This window comes from Plectropomus leopardus, chromosome 5, assembly GCF_008729295.1.
Source record: "Plectropomus leopardus isolate mb chromosome 5, YSFRI_Pleo_2.0, whole genome shotgun sequence".
Lineage (NCBI taxonomy): Eukaryota > Metazoa > Chordata > Actinopteri > Perciformes > Serranidae > Plectropomus > Plectropomus leopardus.
The window spans coordinates 7,789,199-7,806,325 of NC_056467.1; the positions used below are offsets into that span (position 1 = coordinate 7,789,199).

General features: G+C 38.2%; 1 protein-coding gene across 1 annotated transcript in view; it reads right to left on the bottom strand.

The window, feature by feature from the left end:
* Positions 1–3,511: 3,511 nt before the first annotated feature.
* igsf11 (immunoglobulin superfamily member 11) overlaps positions 3,512–17,127 on the bottom strand; it is a 109,296-nt gene continuing 95,680 nt past the window's right edge. The window contains exons 4-8 of the mRNA XM_042486841.1: positions 12,851–13,058; positions 12,267–12,422; positions 9,763–9,885; positions 8,551–8,698; positions 3,512–5,493 (exon numbers count right to left, since the gene is read on the bottom strand). Coding sequence (XP_042342775.1) covers positions 4,938–5,493; positions 8,551–8,698; positions 9,763–9,885; positions 12,267–12,422; positions 12,851–13,058 — 1,191 coding nt within the window. The 3' untranslated portion in view covers positions 3,512–4,937. The remainder of the gene's footprint in view (positions 5,494–8,550; positions 8,699–9,762; positions 9,886–12,266; positions 12,423–12,850; positions 13,059–17,127) is intronic.

Genomic DNA, 17,127 nt, shown 5'->3' on the forward strand with positions numbered 1-17,127 from the left:
AGTGGCCACTCACAAGGAGTGCAATACTATTAAATGGATTGTATATACATACACACACACACACACACACACACACACACACACATATATATATATGGTGGAAGAATATAGAAGAAACAAAAGGAATATTTCCTTAATTCATCATAATTCAGGTCTCAGAAAAGAATATTATTAACCCCAGTGCTCTATTTAAGAGTATGCACTCACACATAGTATGCTTTGAACCAACACAGACACTCAGATATACATGAGCACAGTCCTCAGAAGTTAATTTTGTTCCTGCCTTCCCAAACGTCATTTCTGTTGATTCTTAAAGTTGAAATGAGTTAAAGAAGAATAAAGGAAAACTGATGGAAATGCAATAATGAAACCACCACCACTGAGATCACTTTTAGACACATTCTCTGTCCACGCAAGCTATTTCCCCCTGTTCAAATGAATTTAAATAAGTCCATTAACACTTAATACACCACCATCAGAAAACCTTTGTCCTTTATAATGATAGCTTAGAATGAATTACCTTGAACTCTTATGATGGGATTTGAAACTGAACTGAAGAATGTATTTCTGTCTGTCTGCAATGTGTGTATAAACACTGCTCCCTACTGGTAAATGTAAAAACTTCAGCTTCTGGTGATTTCAGTCCAGATATTTCAGTTAACTTCTTTGCATTACAGATTAGTAAACTTGTTAAATTAATCATGGCTAAAGATAAATCTCCCAGATACAACATAGAACCACTTAAAGAGGACAAACACACACACTCCTGTAACATTAAACAAACCAAATAATCAGGAGCGCAAGGCAGTGCAAGATGTAATGCCCCAAATTCATAAAGTATCAGTGTAACATGACAAAGTATACTTGGACAACAGACCGTTATGAGCATAAAGAGTTCATGTTTGTGCACACTAACATGGATACAATTTACAGTGTTTACAGTGTAATCCGTGCTGGAGTCAGAAGCACCACAAAGAGCAAGCAGATAAAACATAAGCATTAAAAAGAAAAATGATAATTGGTTAAAATGTACGTCTTAAAGTATCTGTTCATGTATCTGTTTTGGGTCCTTATCCTCACTTGGAAGACATTTCATCGTTGCAGTATTACACAATTTGTCTTGGGAATAGAAACCACAAGAGCATGAAGAAACTAGCACACTTGCATATTCTTCATATTGTTATTCTGTGCAGCTCCCGTCTTTATGGCTGTCTTAACAGCCTGCAGGAGCACCAGCAGCTCGATGAATGAGTTTCATAGAAAGCTTGCTGAGCAAGGGCTGAAATATGTTATTCATATTACCTCAGCAGCTCCTCCGGAAGATGGTATCTATTGTACATAGACATTTTATGCAGAATCTGTACACATTATACCTACATGTAATGAAAATAAAGCACAGTCTTTCTGTTTCTTAATGATGAAAAATGCTTTTCTTCTCTTTTTTTGGTTATTGTTATTCATTACAGTGCTACTTTCATCTTCAAAACACGAAGCAGGCAGGGGATTTGTTTCATGCCAAGTAAAACATGCAACACAAACAAATGAGCAGGAAGCCAACTAGAATGTATTAACAATATTTATTCACTACAAGTTCCAGTGTTATTTTTCCTATTTCATTTTTACCCAACAGTAAGAACAAGATGTATTTTTGCACATATTTACAGATTGGTTTTACTATTGGCAATATATCACATGTCATTATTCATCTATGTACACAACCCATGTACCACCTTATGTACCACACGCCAACCTATGGCTGGGTGGAAGATGAGATGTTTGTTTAATTTGGGTAAAGCCTCAGTAGTTTTCTACCGATTGTGCTCTCTTTCCTCCATTGCTCTTGTAAACAGAGGGCATAGTTAGAATGGCATAATCTCAGTTTAGCTTTTACCAGCCTGAAATTTTCTCTGGAAAGTATAAAGCCAGAGATCTTTGAAGACAAGTTCTTCTTTAATGTTGTCAGCCAGTGCTCAGGGCAAGGACAGTGAGAGAGATGGTGAGTGAAATCTGCACAGACAGAATACATTATTCTTAAAAAAAAAAAAGGAGTCAGGAAAAAAAGGGGGAGGATAATGGATGTTTGATCATCTGAACTGTTTAAGCAATACTGTATTTATAAATCAATGTAGTGCAGATGGATTTAACCAAAAAAAACAGTAGTGAGCCTTTGCCCCCCCCCCCCATGTTGGCTAAATGTGGCTATAACAACACTGTGTAGGACTATAGCTGTGATCACCCTGGGGTCAAGTGTATGAAGATAAGCAAACATATAGATTATTGATTTGGACTAGGACGTATTGCAGTAACAAATTTGAAAAAAAAATACTGATAATAATCCACAAGACATTTATATGATGACTTCCAGGCAAAAAAGGAGAAATTCAGGATTACTGTTTGATCCATATCTCTGTAAAAGGCAAGCCTCCATCACTGCCAAAAACTGTGATGGAAAACCAGTGTTTTCTGGTGCTCAGTGGCTTGATTTTGTTTTTTCCATGACCTAGGAGAATTCAATCAGTATTTGTGAACATAGCCAGACACCAGAGAAGTAAGTCTCAAACTTTTGATGTTATGAAGTATAAAGTCTGAAGGTGTTCCACAGAAAATAAATGGCTGATTTTGTGAACCCCCAGAATGTGTTTTTTTTTAACACCCAAATGAGATTAATCATATTTTGAAACACAAGGTGAACCAGTACAATCAGAGCACTCCCCTTCTTTCAGTGTCATCTAGACCATCTCTAACCACTTATTTTCGATGGAGCAGCTCAAAAATGTATTACCTTCGACATAACAAATTAGAGTTTTAGTGAGCTGTTCATGCTTGCTAATAATTTTGGACTATCTTATACCATAGGAATAGCATCTATGAATTTTAAAAATGGGTGTAGGTCCCCTTAAATGTATGACATCAACTAAAATCAAAAAGTGCATCATCTTAGCTAGCATTTATTGCTCAGGTTATCTGAATATGTGTTATGATTGAAAGCATTCTGTTTTTATGTTCTAGTGTAAAATACAAAGGTAAAATTACTCTAAACTAGCTGCCAAATTTTTTTTCTTTAATTTTCTGATTCAATTAATACTATTTTGAATGCAATATAACACCTACTAACAGTATTAAGACATAAATAAATGTCCCCAAATTCAAAATAAAAAATAAAAGTAAAGTCATCTGGGCTAAAAAAAATAAATACAAAATTTTCCATATGAAATTATATGTTTTAAAGTTGGAGCACTTTTTGTAATATTAGCACACAAATTTGTCTTGGTAAGACTCAAAATGCCCGAACAGCACATTTAATTAAAAGGTATATTTGACACAAGAGGAATTGCTTTGAATAATAATAATAATAAAAACACTTTATAACTGTATCAAATATTGCAAAAAGCTAAAAATAATTATTAGTATTGTGCATCCGGGTAGTGCACAACAAAAAATGATTGCTAAATTTGGGAACACTGTAACAGTTTGTTGAAATTTGGTTAAAATATAATTACAGTAGGTCAGAAACACAGCATTACTTTCTACCATGTACAGCAAAGGTGTCTATTATTTCTAGTAAAACATATGGTCATTCTTGTTGAGCCATGCTGTAGCTATTTACCCCAGACCTTGTTATGAATGGCAATATCCATTAGAAAAATTAAACATGAATGAATAAAAAAACATCCCTTAATTTAAACCATAATCAGACTCTCAAACCCAGCTCGTTGTCTAAAGTAACAAAAGTGTTTTAAAATTAAGACACATGAGTAGCAGAATATGTATCAGTCAGACATGTATTTTCTTTGATTCACAATCTAGCCTACTGTTGTAGTTACAATATGTACAGTAGAAAATGATAGGTGTTATCCTTTGTCAAGGGGGAAAAAATCGGCTTTTAATATATATTTGTCTCTTTATAAAGCATTTATGAAATAAGACATCCTCTCACCCATGTCTTCTGAAAGCAGCACTGATGTGACATGAACCGTATTAGGAAAACAGCAAGGATGAACACAGCAAAGAGTATGACAATATCCATCTGCAGGTTCAACTTCAAACCAGGGGGAGAGTAGCTTCCTGTTGTGAAAATCCAGTGCTTGTGCTATCTTACTTATCATTAGTGCGTATGTGCAGAAAACTGATATATGTTGTACGGGTAAAGCTTGCCATTGGTAAGACTGAGTTATTGTTTATAAGACAGTAGTTTTGATATAAAATTGCTCAGAAAAGTGCAAAAACATAAAATGTTTGCATTCAGTGAATTAAAGTATACTATGTGATGTATTGCACCCATAAAACCAACACTTCTAAGGCCATTTCACCCTACATCTTTTCAGTCCTATACTTTCATCCTTGAAGTTACCCCCAGCAGACATTTAAACATTCACTTTTCAATATATAATCCTCATCATCTCTATCACAATGGTCAATCAAAATTACAAGTGTGAAAAGAAAGTATTTGAAATAATATGGATTCAGTTTGTTATCTTAAAATAAGAGACACATGCATTTATGTGGAATCCAAGCTTGCGCTTGTCTGACCGTGCGGTATGGACAAATTTAAAAAAACAAATAAACAAAAAAAAACACCCCACAATCATCACAATGATCCAGCCCTGAAAAAGATCTGGAGGAAATATCACTCCAGCTTTGTGGAATCATCCAAGCGGTTGAAAAATAGGTCCTACCACACTGGTCAGGAAAATCTATCCACCAAGGGGATGATCAGATTCAATGTCTACAAAACAAAGGGTCCCGTCCATCGAGAAATTGGCATAATATGAACTCTGCACTGTAAAATCCCAGTCTGTTTTGAGAAGTAGAGGTCAAGACATACAGAAAGACACAGTAGTAAAGGGCAGCGGGCTGCTTCAGCCCATATTCTGTCTGTTTTTCATTTGTGGTTTCAAACGTCACAACCAAACACTCATTTAGTCTCAAAGCTGAATTCACACCAGTGAGCCTGCTCTGCTCTGGGCGGGCACCATGACAGGCACCGCCCCCATCCGCTCCAGCGTGGCCTGGCTCACAGCGTAGGAGTGCGTGTGTTGCCCATGTGTGGACGTCACCACCGGTTTGAGGCTCACAGTGCCATTGCTGCGCACCATGGCGGGAGGGGATGGAGCAGAGTTTGTGGTGACCACCAAAGTTTTTGGTGGCGGGAGCGTGTGGCTGCCATTGGCGAACGCTGTTGTTGTTGCCGTTGTGGGCTGTGCATGGCGGGACAGTGGAGCTGAGCCTGGTGCTGTGACCACTGCACTGTGGCCGTGACCTGCGTTCTGGGCCTGTCCATGTCCATGTGCAGCGTGAGCAGCAGTGGAGAAGGTCTGGCGAGTGTCTCCGTTGTAGCGTGTGTAGGAGTTGGTGTCATAGTTGGGCTTGGGGTTGTGCCAGTAGCGGCTGTTGTAGGTGTTGGTGGATGTCAGCGTGTCGTTCTCTGAGGATGATGCGTCTGCATGGAAAGCCTTTACTGATGATGACCTCTTGGGAGGAAGGTCATCTTCTCTGTTTAGAAGATATAAGCAGGAGTTGTGAAGATGTCAGTGATATTAGAAATGATAGCCGTAAGATAACCAATTAGTTTGTCTTCAAATATTTAGCACAAATCCTCTATTGGAGCATTAAAAATTAAATGCACTCCTTTATGCAGTCAAGTTGCAATACACTATGAATCTTAATGCTACTTTTTCATGAAGTTTTGCTCTGATTAGATCTATTTCTTGACTCTTAAATATACAGTGGGTGGTCACAGTAATTGGAAACCCTGCATGAGGGTAATAATAATAACAATAACAATAATCTCACCCACCAAAAAAATCAAACAAAATAAAGGTTCCATATCATGCTCATTTTCAGGTTCAAGTTCATACTTGTATTTCAGGTTGATACTGGAACCTGTTTTTATGTATTGTTAAGAAAACACCTAACTTTTAATATACAGTGTGTTTGCATATACGTGTATTCACCCTCTGTCTGAAACACTCCGTTTTAGTGCCTGTCTCTTTAAGCCCCACACTCCCAAAAAAGCCCAGTCTGCTCTGATTGGTCAGCATTTCCAGGTCTTCCACATCTGCGCTCTTGGTGTCCTTGCACCATCATTGCAGCCACTAAATGACTGTAGCTGCAGTTTCTACCTTAATATATTATTGTTGTGACATCACAGTTTCAAGGATGTACTGATGGCATGTTTAAAAGCAAAGGTTTCTGAATACGGCCTGTCTGCATTTCTCTGTGGATTGAGCATTTTCATACTTTCCTTGTATTTATATGCCTGCCTTATAAAAGAAAGACATGGGAATCTGACTTTTGATCATATAGGATCTTGAACAAGACAGGCTATTTTATTTCTTTATGATTATGTATGTATATATATATATATATATATATATATATATGTAGATACACTTACAGTAAATATGCAGTGAATGCCACTGCTTTTAACTCTCTGTCTTTTCATTCCTTGCTCAAATAAAGGGTGTTATTTTTTGTGTTGATTAATTTTGGTAAGATGACTTTGGCTCCTGATAAATCTGGCTGACATCGTATTCATTGTGATTTCCTGTCAGTGTTAGTTTTTGGGGAAATCAGAGCTGTCAGGGTGAAAACTTTATGTGAATGTGGATTTTAGCTTAAAATGAGACAAATGCCACGATTTGTCGAGTGATTGGGGCAGCAATTGGTGCTCATTTGAACAGACCCTTTAGCCAGTGATGCTGAAAACATTTTAAATCTCCAAACCTTTTGTCTGTTTGACACAGGTCAGATTATGTGTATATGAGCTAAGTTTTATTTCAGGAGGAGAAGGGAGGGGATGGTGGATGGTGTGACACCTAAGTGACAAGCAAGGTGGAGAGCATACAAATCCAAAAGAAAAAAAAGTTTTTTTTTTTGTTTTTTTTTTTTACAGGTGCTTGTTAAAAAAATCAACCCTAAGATCTGCACACTGTATTAAAAGCTCCATGTAAATAATTGTGCGACGTTTAGATCTAACAGAGAGCTTTGTCAGGCACTTTCAAATCATCATTACAAAGCAGAGCAAGCAATATAAAGACACAAGCTCATTCATATCTCAGGTGATTGTGATTTGTTTGATTAAGAGTCAGTCCACACGCAGGTTGAAACAATTAGATTAAGCCAATCAGAGCAGAGCTGAAAGGCAATCTCTACATGGGGGACAGAACATGTCTCATTGAAAAGACACCAATACTGTACAAGAATGTACTGAATACAGAACATCAAAAGTTACATCAAATATATATCATAAATAACACCCCCCCCCAAAAAAAAAAACAAAAAACAAAAACAAAACAAAACCAAAAAACACAAAAAAACCCCACTAATCACAAAGAATGACTACCTAGACAAATACATGGAAAAGGTAAAAAATGAAATAAGTAAATAAATAATAATAATAATTATCATCATCATCATCATCATATATAGAAAAAAGGGAAAAAAAGTCTAAATTATCTTCCAACAAGGTTTAAGGTTTTTGAGAGAAACCAGTTTGAAACCTGTGTGTGGGACCTAACAGGAGAACACAAACAAAGAAAACAGAAAAAAGATAATGAACCTTCTGTCTTTTTTTCTCTCAAAATATAGCCAATTACAAACAATGGTTTAAGATCAAAATCTGAGTTTAAGAATTTAGGTGACAGGATGAACACCTGTCTTTGTAAAAGCATGTCATTGATGTTACCTCCTTTTATGTTACTCTGTGTTCTGAAAAACGGGTCTTGAGAGGGCATGTTGTTTTTCCTATACAGGCTAAGCTGCAGCCACATTTGATCTTATAAATTACATTTTTTGTGTTCCAGGTAATGATACATTTTAAATGTTTTTATTTTTTTATTTTTTTACCAGAATATGGGTTAGTACGTTAATGTATCTCTGTTTTGTGATGATGATTTTAAAATGCATGATGAAGAAATCTGTTACATCGACACACTGCATAATCAAAATTTACCAGGAGCTTTTAATTCAGTGTGTGGATCTTCTGTTTGATTTGTGACACCTTAGTGAGATAGCTGCCAAACAGCAGAAAGCTGCGGATGACTGCTCTAGACCAACAAACCACAAAACAGGATACATTTAACAACACATTTCCAGCCACATTTGTGGTAACCTAACCAGATATTTTATGCCAAAACACATTTTTTTCCTAACCCTAACCAAGTGACTTTTTGTGCTTAAACCTAACCATAACCACAACATAAGACAAAGTGAAAACAGACTAAAATGTAAAAATAGAATAAAGAAGAGTTTAAACATATCTGCTATAAGTTAAATGTCCAAATTCAACTCATGAAACAAAAAAAAACAAAAAACAAACAACAACGTATCTGTGAAAAGCAGTATTATACAAAGCAAATATTTATTCTGTCAATTGGGTTGCAAACTAAGTCTGCACCCTGCCAGTCTGTAAACCATTTGTAACTAAACAATCCATGTTCAAGTTACTACATCCAATACAGCCATTAATATTAATGAATGTTCTTTATGCACTGGAGACTACATGATTGTTTTGCCGCAATTGACCAAAGCCAAAAAACGCAGCCAAACCTGATCTCATTGGGGATCTCCTCCTCGTCATATTTGTTCTTGTTCTTCCAGTAGAATAGCGTGACCACCACTAACAGGGAACAGATGATGACAGCTAGCACTCCTGTAGCGATAGTGCCTGCTATCAGACCCACACTCTGAGGCTGAGCTGCAAGACAGGGAGGCAGGGGGAGAAAGTTTCACCAATTGTTGCCACATAACTGATGGTAAGTTCAATCAAAATTCAACCGGGATCAGCATTAGCTGAACAGGGAGGTGGATGGGTTACAGGAAACTAAAAAACAGAAAACACATCAGGCTGTTTAACTTGTTTTAAAGATCATGTGTCCATTTTCAAAGAATTTCAATGTCGCACACACAAATGTAGCAATCAAATCTTTGTTCAGCAACAACTCTACTCTAAAACTCTTAAATTACAAATTCAAACCTAAAGGTAAGTGTTGCCTGACTTAATGGGAGCTATTTAAAAGTGTCACTGTTTCCATTCTATAATTTGTGAGAGGATGTGCCACTGCTATCATAAGATACTCAAAGTTTCTTTGGTGGACAACAGCTATACTATGTCCCTTAGTATGAAATTATAGTTTCTGTATCCCATGGTAAGAATAGAGACTAAGAGAAATCTAGCACCGTAAAGTAAAATAAAAACAGTGATGAAACAGAATATTTTTTTAACACTTATTCTTTAGGAGCATTTTCATCTGCACCGTGTTGGCAGTGACTGAAACCCACTGTTGTCTCTGAATGACAGACTCAGCACTCTGCTGTCTGTCTGCTTGTATTTCTGGCACTAAAAGCCATCCTGTCACACACTGTCAGATGAGGAAAAAAAGACTACGAACCATGGTACAGTCCTCTCTGTCAAGCTATCCAAACTGTCCGACCCAGCATGACCCCAAACCAACCGTCTGTCTTTTTCTACAATTGGTGCAGGCGTGTGGGGTGCTACTATCTGCAAGATGTCCTGTTCTTGTCATTTATTTGGTTGTATTGTTAGTTTGTCTTTGTTTATGTTTGGCTTGTCTGCCTGAGAAGTGTCACACAATGAGACGACTTCTAACTTTATTTCCCTCCGTCAAAGTTTGAGTGTCACTTTCTATCTATAAATGTAAAACTTGAAATAGACACAGCCATGTGTCAGCTGATCTATGTACGACAATAACAGTGCAAAAGGATCCAGCAGTGAAGGAGCAGTGTTTGCAGTGTACTTACGTGCCACGACCTGCAGGTTGAGCAGGCAGGTGCTCTTGCCAATGGCATTGCTGGAGGTACACTGGTAGAGTCCTGAGGTGCTGGTGCTGATGTTTCTCAGTGTCACAGTGCCCTGCATCTGGTCTGAAGGACACACACAGAGCCACATAGTAATTACAGTGACAAAGGCTGTGTTCCAAATCAATTACTTTTTATTTTTACTGCAACTTCCCTTAAAAAGTACACGCATGGCATGGAGTATGCATACAATTTGGATTTTAACCTTTGTAATAATATTGCGTTTTGCACTTTGACCTTTGTGGTCATTTATCTATTGCAGTCTGTGGTGCAAAATTTGAAATAAAAAGAAAAAAATATGACATTTGGATCGTGGCCTAAAACACAACTATATTTTAAAGCACACAAACTTAAGATCCAATGCATATCAAAACAGCAGAAACTCTGCAAAGTTAAGCATCAGACTTCATCTAAAATTAATTCAACTGGATAACTCAATCATAATTTGTATTAAATTTGGATCAGTTTGTTATACTAATCCTCCTATAGTGTAAGCATTCAGTCAACTGAACTATTTATACAACCTACCAACAGAGGGTGCTATATAACTTTGATATGATCTGTGCAACTGAAGTACAATGTACATTGAGAGAGTAAAACTTCAGGTTCCTTTCTTCTACAAATGATGAATGGGCTGAGTTGTGAGCCTGCAACCATAGAGCTGTACACTACTGGATTCATCAAAAAGGCCTAAGATTTTTTACCTGTTTCCCTGACAATGACATGACAGCTGTCACAGCTTTATGTGTCAAACTACTTGGTAGAGAGTGACGCTGACAAATCCAGGATTTTTTTTTTTCCGTGTCAATCAAATGCAACCAGCAGAGAACGACTTAAAACTCAGTGAAAAATACCGGGGACGTTTGCTTCTTCAATGTAAAAGTTAGACATTATAAGAACAGATTTAACCAGTCTTGTAGCACCATCAGCACAAAGTTCAACAAACAGGCTAAGTTGGTCTTAATATTTTGTATTTATGAAATTGAGATGTTTCCAGGATGTGATTTTGTCCTGCAGCTTAAATTAAAATATCTTAAAAAACAATCTCCCAAATTGTTGATATTTAATACAGCATTAATTTACAGAATCAGGATTAAGATAAAGTAATGTAACCAGAATACACCAAGAGTCATGTAAGAAACCTTCCTAATGATTAGTTAAAATTTGGCCTCTTTGAAGCTCAGTTAAATGTTGGACATGTCACTCAGCACCTCAGATATTACTGCAATTACCAGAAGGAAATGTGGCATTGTACATTTCTACAAACCACATACACAATACATTTGCATGTTTATACTTATTACATCAAATCAGCATCTCTAAAGTGAAATAATATTTGAGCCAACTTTGTCATTGGCAGATGGGAGGGATGATGGATGGTTTGACACCTTGGTGAGAGGCATGCCAAGCTGCAGACTATTGTTCAAGACCAACAAACAGCAAATGCTGTTGTTTTTAGCGAGTCATTGCTCTATTTTCAGTTGTCATTTTCACCACAACTGGGTAATTCAAGTGAAAACATGATTTTTTCCTGAACATAACCAAGTGTTTTGTTTTGTTTTGGTTTGAAACATATAGAAATGTAAAGTTTATAATAATAATATTTATATTAATAACATACAAATATAACATGTCTATGGTTTGCAGAACAGCACAATGCCACTGTCTTTTTGTTTTTGTTTTGTTTTCTGGTGATTGGGTTACAGAAACCTGAATAATCAACATCTATTCAAATAGCTTTTTACTTAAATGTGCAATTATGTTGTGTTTTTTTTCTCCTACACATTTACATTCCTTTCCCAGTGTCACCATTAATTATTTGTGTTTGTATGTGTAAGAGGGAAAAAAAAAACAAAACTTTCCTGTCAAGGGAATCTGCAATCTGCAATTGATTGTTACATTTTGTATATTAGCCTTTTATTGACCAGTAGTGTACAGACAAAGAAAGTGACTGGTGATGAAGATTATTTGACTGTGCAATGGGCACAGCTGGAAAAGAAAGGAGAGTCCACTTCACCAGAGCTCTCTGATGCTGAAAACCAAACACATCTCCAATACAACTGCTCCTCTTATCAAACTTAGCCAACACCATTGCACCAGTCCAGTACAAAAAATGGCAAGTGTTTGGAATAAGTGATATTCAGCATGAGAGAATGAGGAAGACCATAAAACAACACCACAAGTAATCTGGGTTAATCACACAAACAAGTTTCTCATACACTCATACACAAATACACATGGTTTGAATCACTCCATCCATCCAAATTCACCCCTCAGCAGGGTCAGTGGGGGGGTTGGGCCTTGGACGGGCAGTGGTTTGGGCCTGGCACATGACAGGTGGCGGTGATGGTGGGATTGTTGCTGAGTCTGAGCAACGCTATGTGTGTGGGATTTACCAGCAAAGGTGGGGCAAAAGGGAACTCCGACGGCCAGCTTGTTAGTAATACCTTGCATGGCGTTGTGCGGCAGCTTGGGCAGTGCATCAAGCTTCTCCCAGGAGTAGGATGGCGTCGGAATGCCTTCGTCTGAGCTGCAGATCAGCATGATGTCACTGCCTACATCCAGCGTGCCCTGAATTCGACATGCTGGCACTGAGGGGGGCACTGGCAGATGGAGAGAGTGGGCGGCAGCATGTTAAACACTATACAAAGAAAATCTAATGTTTCCTAATTGCAGAGAAAATTTCATATTCAAAAAAGCTTAAGACTCACAGTGCTTACATGCTGCGTTTTTGCAAATGGTTCAAAATTTGTGTCTCAAAAGGTTATTCTGGTTAATTACAAAATGAAAAATAAAGTGTAAACCTCCTAAAATTTCTAATAATGACTACTGAGTTTAAATTTGTGTTGTTTATTTGTCTTGAGAGCTCCACAACTTGTGGGAAATCAAAAAGCGAGACAGTTTCAAACAGTAAAATACTGGTAATCAGATGAAATATCATTGCTGTTGTCTAATTTAAGAATATGTTCTTTGCTACATATCTTTTAAACATTTAAAAATAAACATTCTGTTGTGAAGTGTGGCGAATTACCCAACACAGTGAGCCCAATGACGCCGATGTTGCGCCCCCCTCTGTCTGGGAGGTTGTTGACCAGGCACTGGTAGGTCCCAGTGTCGGACAGCTGGGTGTTGTTGATGAAGATGGAGGCACTTGTACTTGGCATGGTGGCCACGAAACCCACACGGCCATTGAGGTGGTTGGCGAGGCTGAACACCTGGCCACCTTGGTAAATTATCACCTGGATTGGGATTTCACGAGGAGAGGGATGGAAGAGAGACAGAGATGTAATGGATGTAGAAAAGGATGGTGAGTTGAAATTAATTGGTAAAATAGAAAATCAGATGAGAAAGGGTGGAAGAGGGGAAGAAGCATTGGTGGAAAAGAGGTCAGAAAAAAAAGTGGAAAAAAGAAAAAGAAAAAAATGAGAATCAACAATTCATAGAATTGTAATTGCTCTTGTCATCCAATGAAATATCGAAGATGATGGCCGAGTATGTATTTATAATAATTCAATCCCTTGTGATATTTGGACATTTACTCTTCTGGCCTATTACAAATACCTCTCACTAGAGGGAGACCTACTTCTACAAAGAGGATAAAAGACAGCTTGACAGTGGGCAGAGAAAGTTAAAGAGTGCACAGACTTTATTTCCTAAGACACAAACAAACAAACAGACAGACGGAGAAAGAACCTTTTATTTGTAAGTGGTTGTTTCTAGCTCAGTGGGTAGATTCCAGGGTAAGGAGTACATACTAAAAGTATGCTTTTATGTTACGATGAGCCCCTTCAGATAAAAGCATCCACCAAATGGTATACATAATTGAAAACATTTTAACTTGGAAACATATAAACCACATCGGATAAATCCAGCAACAGCAATGCGAAAGAGTTTTCTGCACAAGGAGTCAAATCCAGCGAGAAATTAAACCAAATCCTCGCTTTTTATCATTACATCAGTGACCTTTGAGCATAATGACAGTGAGAACACACTTATTAGGATGAATTCACGCCTGTGGGTTGAGGTAAGCTTGTCACAGGTCCAAGTTAAAGAGCGAAGAAGGATCAATTTGCTCAAAAGCTTCCCTCAGGCCTAAAACTCAAGTCTGAACAGCTCGTTTGTGAGGCCAAGCCACATGCAAAACAGCTCTCACCCCTCAGCTGGGCCCACACAAAAGATGAAGATGACACACGCAAACACATGGTATGTGCACACAAGTCTGACACACACACAAACGCACCAGCTCACATGCACACACGTACACACAAAGTACAGAGGGGAATCAGAGGGGCTATTCACTTTCGTGAAAAGAGCCCTCATTGAACTGCTCAAAGACCAAGGCAGGGAAACAACCAGCACCAGTGTGGGTGTGTATGTGTGCATGTGTGTGTGTGTGTGTGTGTGATGGACGTGCAGGAGTGTGTATGTGACTGTGTCCTCCACTGCTGCTTAACGGTTGTAAATTGCGCGGCTGCAATTTCCTGAGTGCAGTGCGCTCGCTTTGTCCTCTTATGTGCAGATGAATAGGCAGCTCCTCAGCTGTGATGTGAGATTGCAACTGCATCTTCTGTGTATGTGTGTGTGTGTTTCAGTGTATATTCATACTCACAGGGAGTGTAGCGGTTTTGAGTTGTGTGTGCAAGTGTGTGATTGTTCTGCCAGACTGTTTTCCAGTCTAATAACTGAGTGATCTCACTTATCTTTTGCCCGTCCACTTTTTTTTTCCCCTCATTTTTTTCTCTGTCTGTCTCTGCCTACCTCTTCGTGTCCCTCTCTAACAGACGGCACCGGTATGACCTGGTCTACACTCCTGGTGACCTAACAATATAATCTGCATGCTCGGTGAAAGTGATCCAATCAATCGGCCTCACACGCAACACACACCAGGCGTGCTTTTTGTCTGTGTGTGTGCATGAGTGAGCAGAGGATTACAGCAGGCCCTGAACTGTGGTGCATCTTAAATCTGTTCATGTTTACATTTATTTACTTTTTCTTTTTTTACTGAGTTGCTGTGGATTTTAGTTTTCTGACAATTATTTTAGACGCAACAAAAAATATAAAATCAAGGCCATAATACTGTGTCAAAAAAAAAAAACATAGCAAACAGAAAAATCTGTATCCCATGTGTATTTTCCATCTTTAAACATGACACATTCCACTCATGTTCTAGACTGTGTCCACTGTGTTGCTCTGTCCATATCTCTGTGTGTATAAATCACCTCATCCTCTCGCATGACCTGGTTGGCTTTGTAGCTGTGCGCAGGGAAAAAAGAGGTCATGGCTGGCACTCAGATGGCGAACGGCCCTAAGAACTCTAGCTGGACTGTCTGGACGTCCCACTGCTGGCCCAGCGGTAAACCTCTGCTATATACTTTCCCTCCTAAAACCCTACACACATACAGCACACACATTTCCTCAAACTGTTCATCCCATTCTCTTGCTCTGCAATCCACTCTGTAAGTTTGAGCCACATGTGGATGCACACAGTAAACCTTCAGATATTCTCTCTCACTCACTACTTCTGACTAACCCTAAGGGCCCTGTTGGCCCCAGGCATGAGGGACACTGCCATCGCCTCAATAAAGCCTGAATAAACCTCTAAACCCAACCAGCCTCCCGTCAATTTGCTGGCCATAAGCCGCCACTGTTATCTCTTTCTATCCTCTGAGACATGTTCTGAACAATATGGGCCCAGATCCATGTTGCTAGTCTATCTTTTCAGACTGCTGGTTTTGCATAATTAAGTCCGAAAACTACATATTGCTTATATACTTAACCTTTTTTGCCAGCCATGTTCCAAAGCATACAGTCAGTCTTTGGAAAGATCAGCCCATTGCTGTGTTTCTGTTTGCTTCGTGGGTCATTCAAGGACACTAAAACAATGGTATCTTTTGTGGTTATCATCTTGGGAGGGCTGATATAAAAAGTCTCACTGTGGGTCAAATCAGGTCAACTTTAATTGTTTATCACATATCATGTATCAATGGTCTTTCCGGGCTTACATTAACAACAGTTTCCTACCCCATACAAGCTATCGAAGAAGACAAGGATTAGAAAATGAATAAATAAAAACGTTTTTTTTTTTAAAAAAGCTTTTTTTAAGACATGGAGAACAAAAGAGAAGAAGCCTCAGGGGATGGGGAAAATTCAAAGAGTAATGCCATCTCCTCAGACAGCTGGAGGTGCAGGAGCCAGAAGAAGTAGAAAAAAATAAACAGAATATGAAGTGGGAGTACAAAATCCAACAATCCAGCTAAAAATCCAACAATATACCTGTTATTGATCTGCTGATTATGTAGTAATTACCTATAATCCTAATGTCCATGTGTTATGTGTTATATCAGCTTTTTATGTTGGTCATTGTGCAATGGACATTGGCAGATAGAGGCAAAGTATTCTTGATCCCAACTAATCAAATACCAAATATACTCATCTACATGTCAATTTCTGATGCTTTAGGCCTCCAGTATCAGTTTTGGAGATGACTAGTATGAGTAGTTAAACTTGTTACGTGAATTGCGTGTATTCAGTTGTCACAGGAAGCTTTCAAGTTCAAGTAGGTTTAGGCAACAAAAGGTTATTGGTTAGGTTTAAAAAAACATTATGGTTTGGCTTTTAATAAGTATGTTTGTTACTAATGTCTTGTAATCATGTAATCATCATCATATGGCATACACGACATATGGCACATGACATACGTAATTAGCGTAGTATGCTACATATACTAGCAGACTCTGTTGTTTTGAAAATAACTTGAATCACTTTTCACCCAGGACACAAACAGCTGTTTACTAGGTGAAAGGCTTGAGTTTGTTTGACCCATTCACCTCCCCTCCTGCCCACCTTGTGCAGAATTTCTCACTTTTGACATTTCTGCAGTTGCTCCAGTGTCAAAAAATGTTATAACCCAGTGAGTCTCATAGCAGAGCTAAAGGGTTCCTCAGAGTATTGGTATCTGACACTGAGGGCCACTGACCAAGTGTCTGTATTTGATGAGGTGGGAGTTAAAGTAGGTTGGTAGAGGTTAGGAAGAAGGGTATAAGGGTGGTCCAACATCTGACAATCCGAAAATCAGCTGTCCAGACACATTGCATCCTTTTGCTCTGTGGTCAGGAGATCCTATCCAAAAGACAAGTGATGAACATACAGCAAAGAATATCTAGGTATATATATATATATATATATATATATATATATATATATATATATATAATGGAATTCCCATGTAGTGATGGTGTAAAATTTGTAAGTGATCTGGATTAGGCAGTGGTCACGGTAGCTTAGTGATCCATGTCCTTCAGCTAAAGG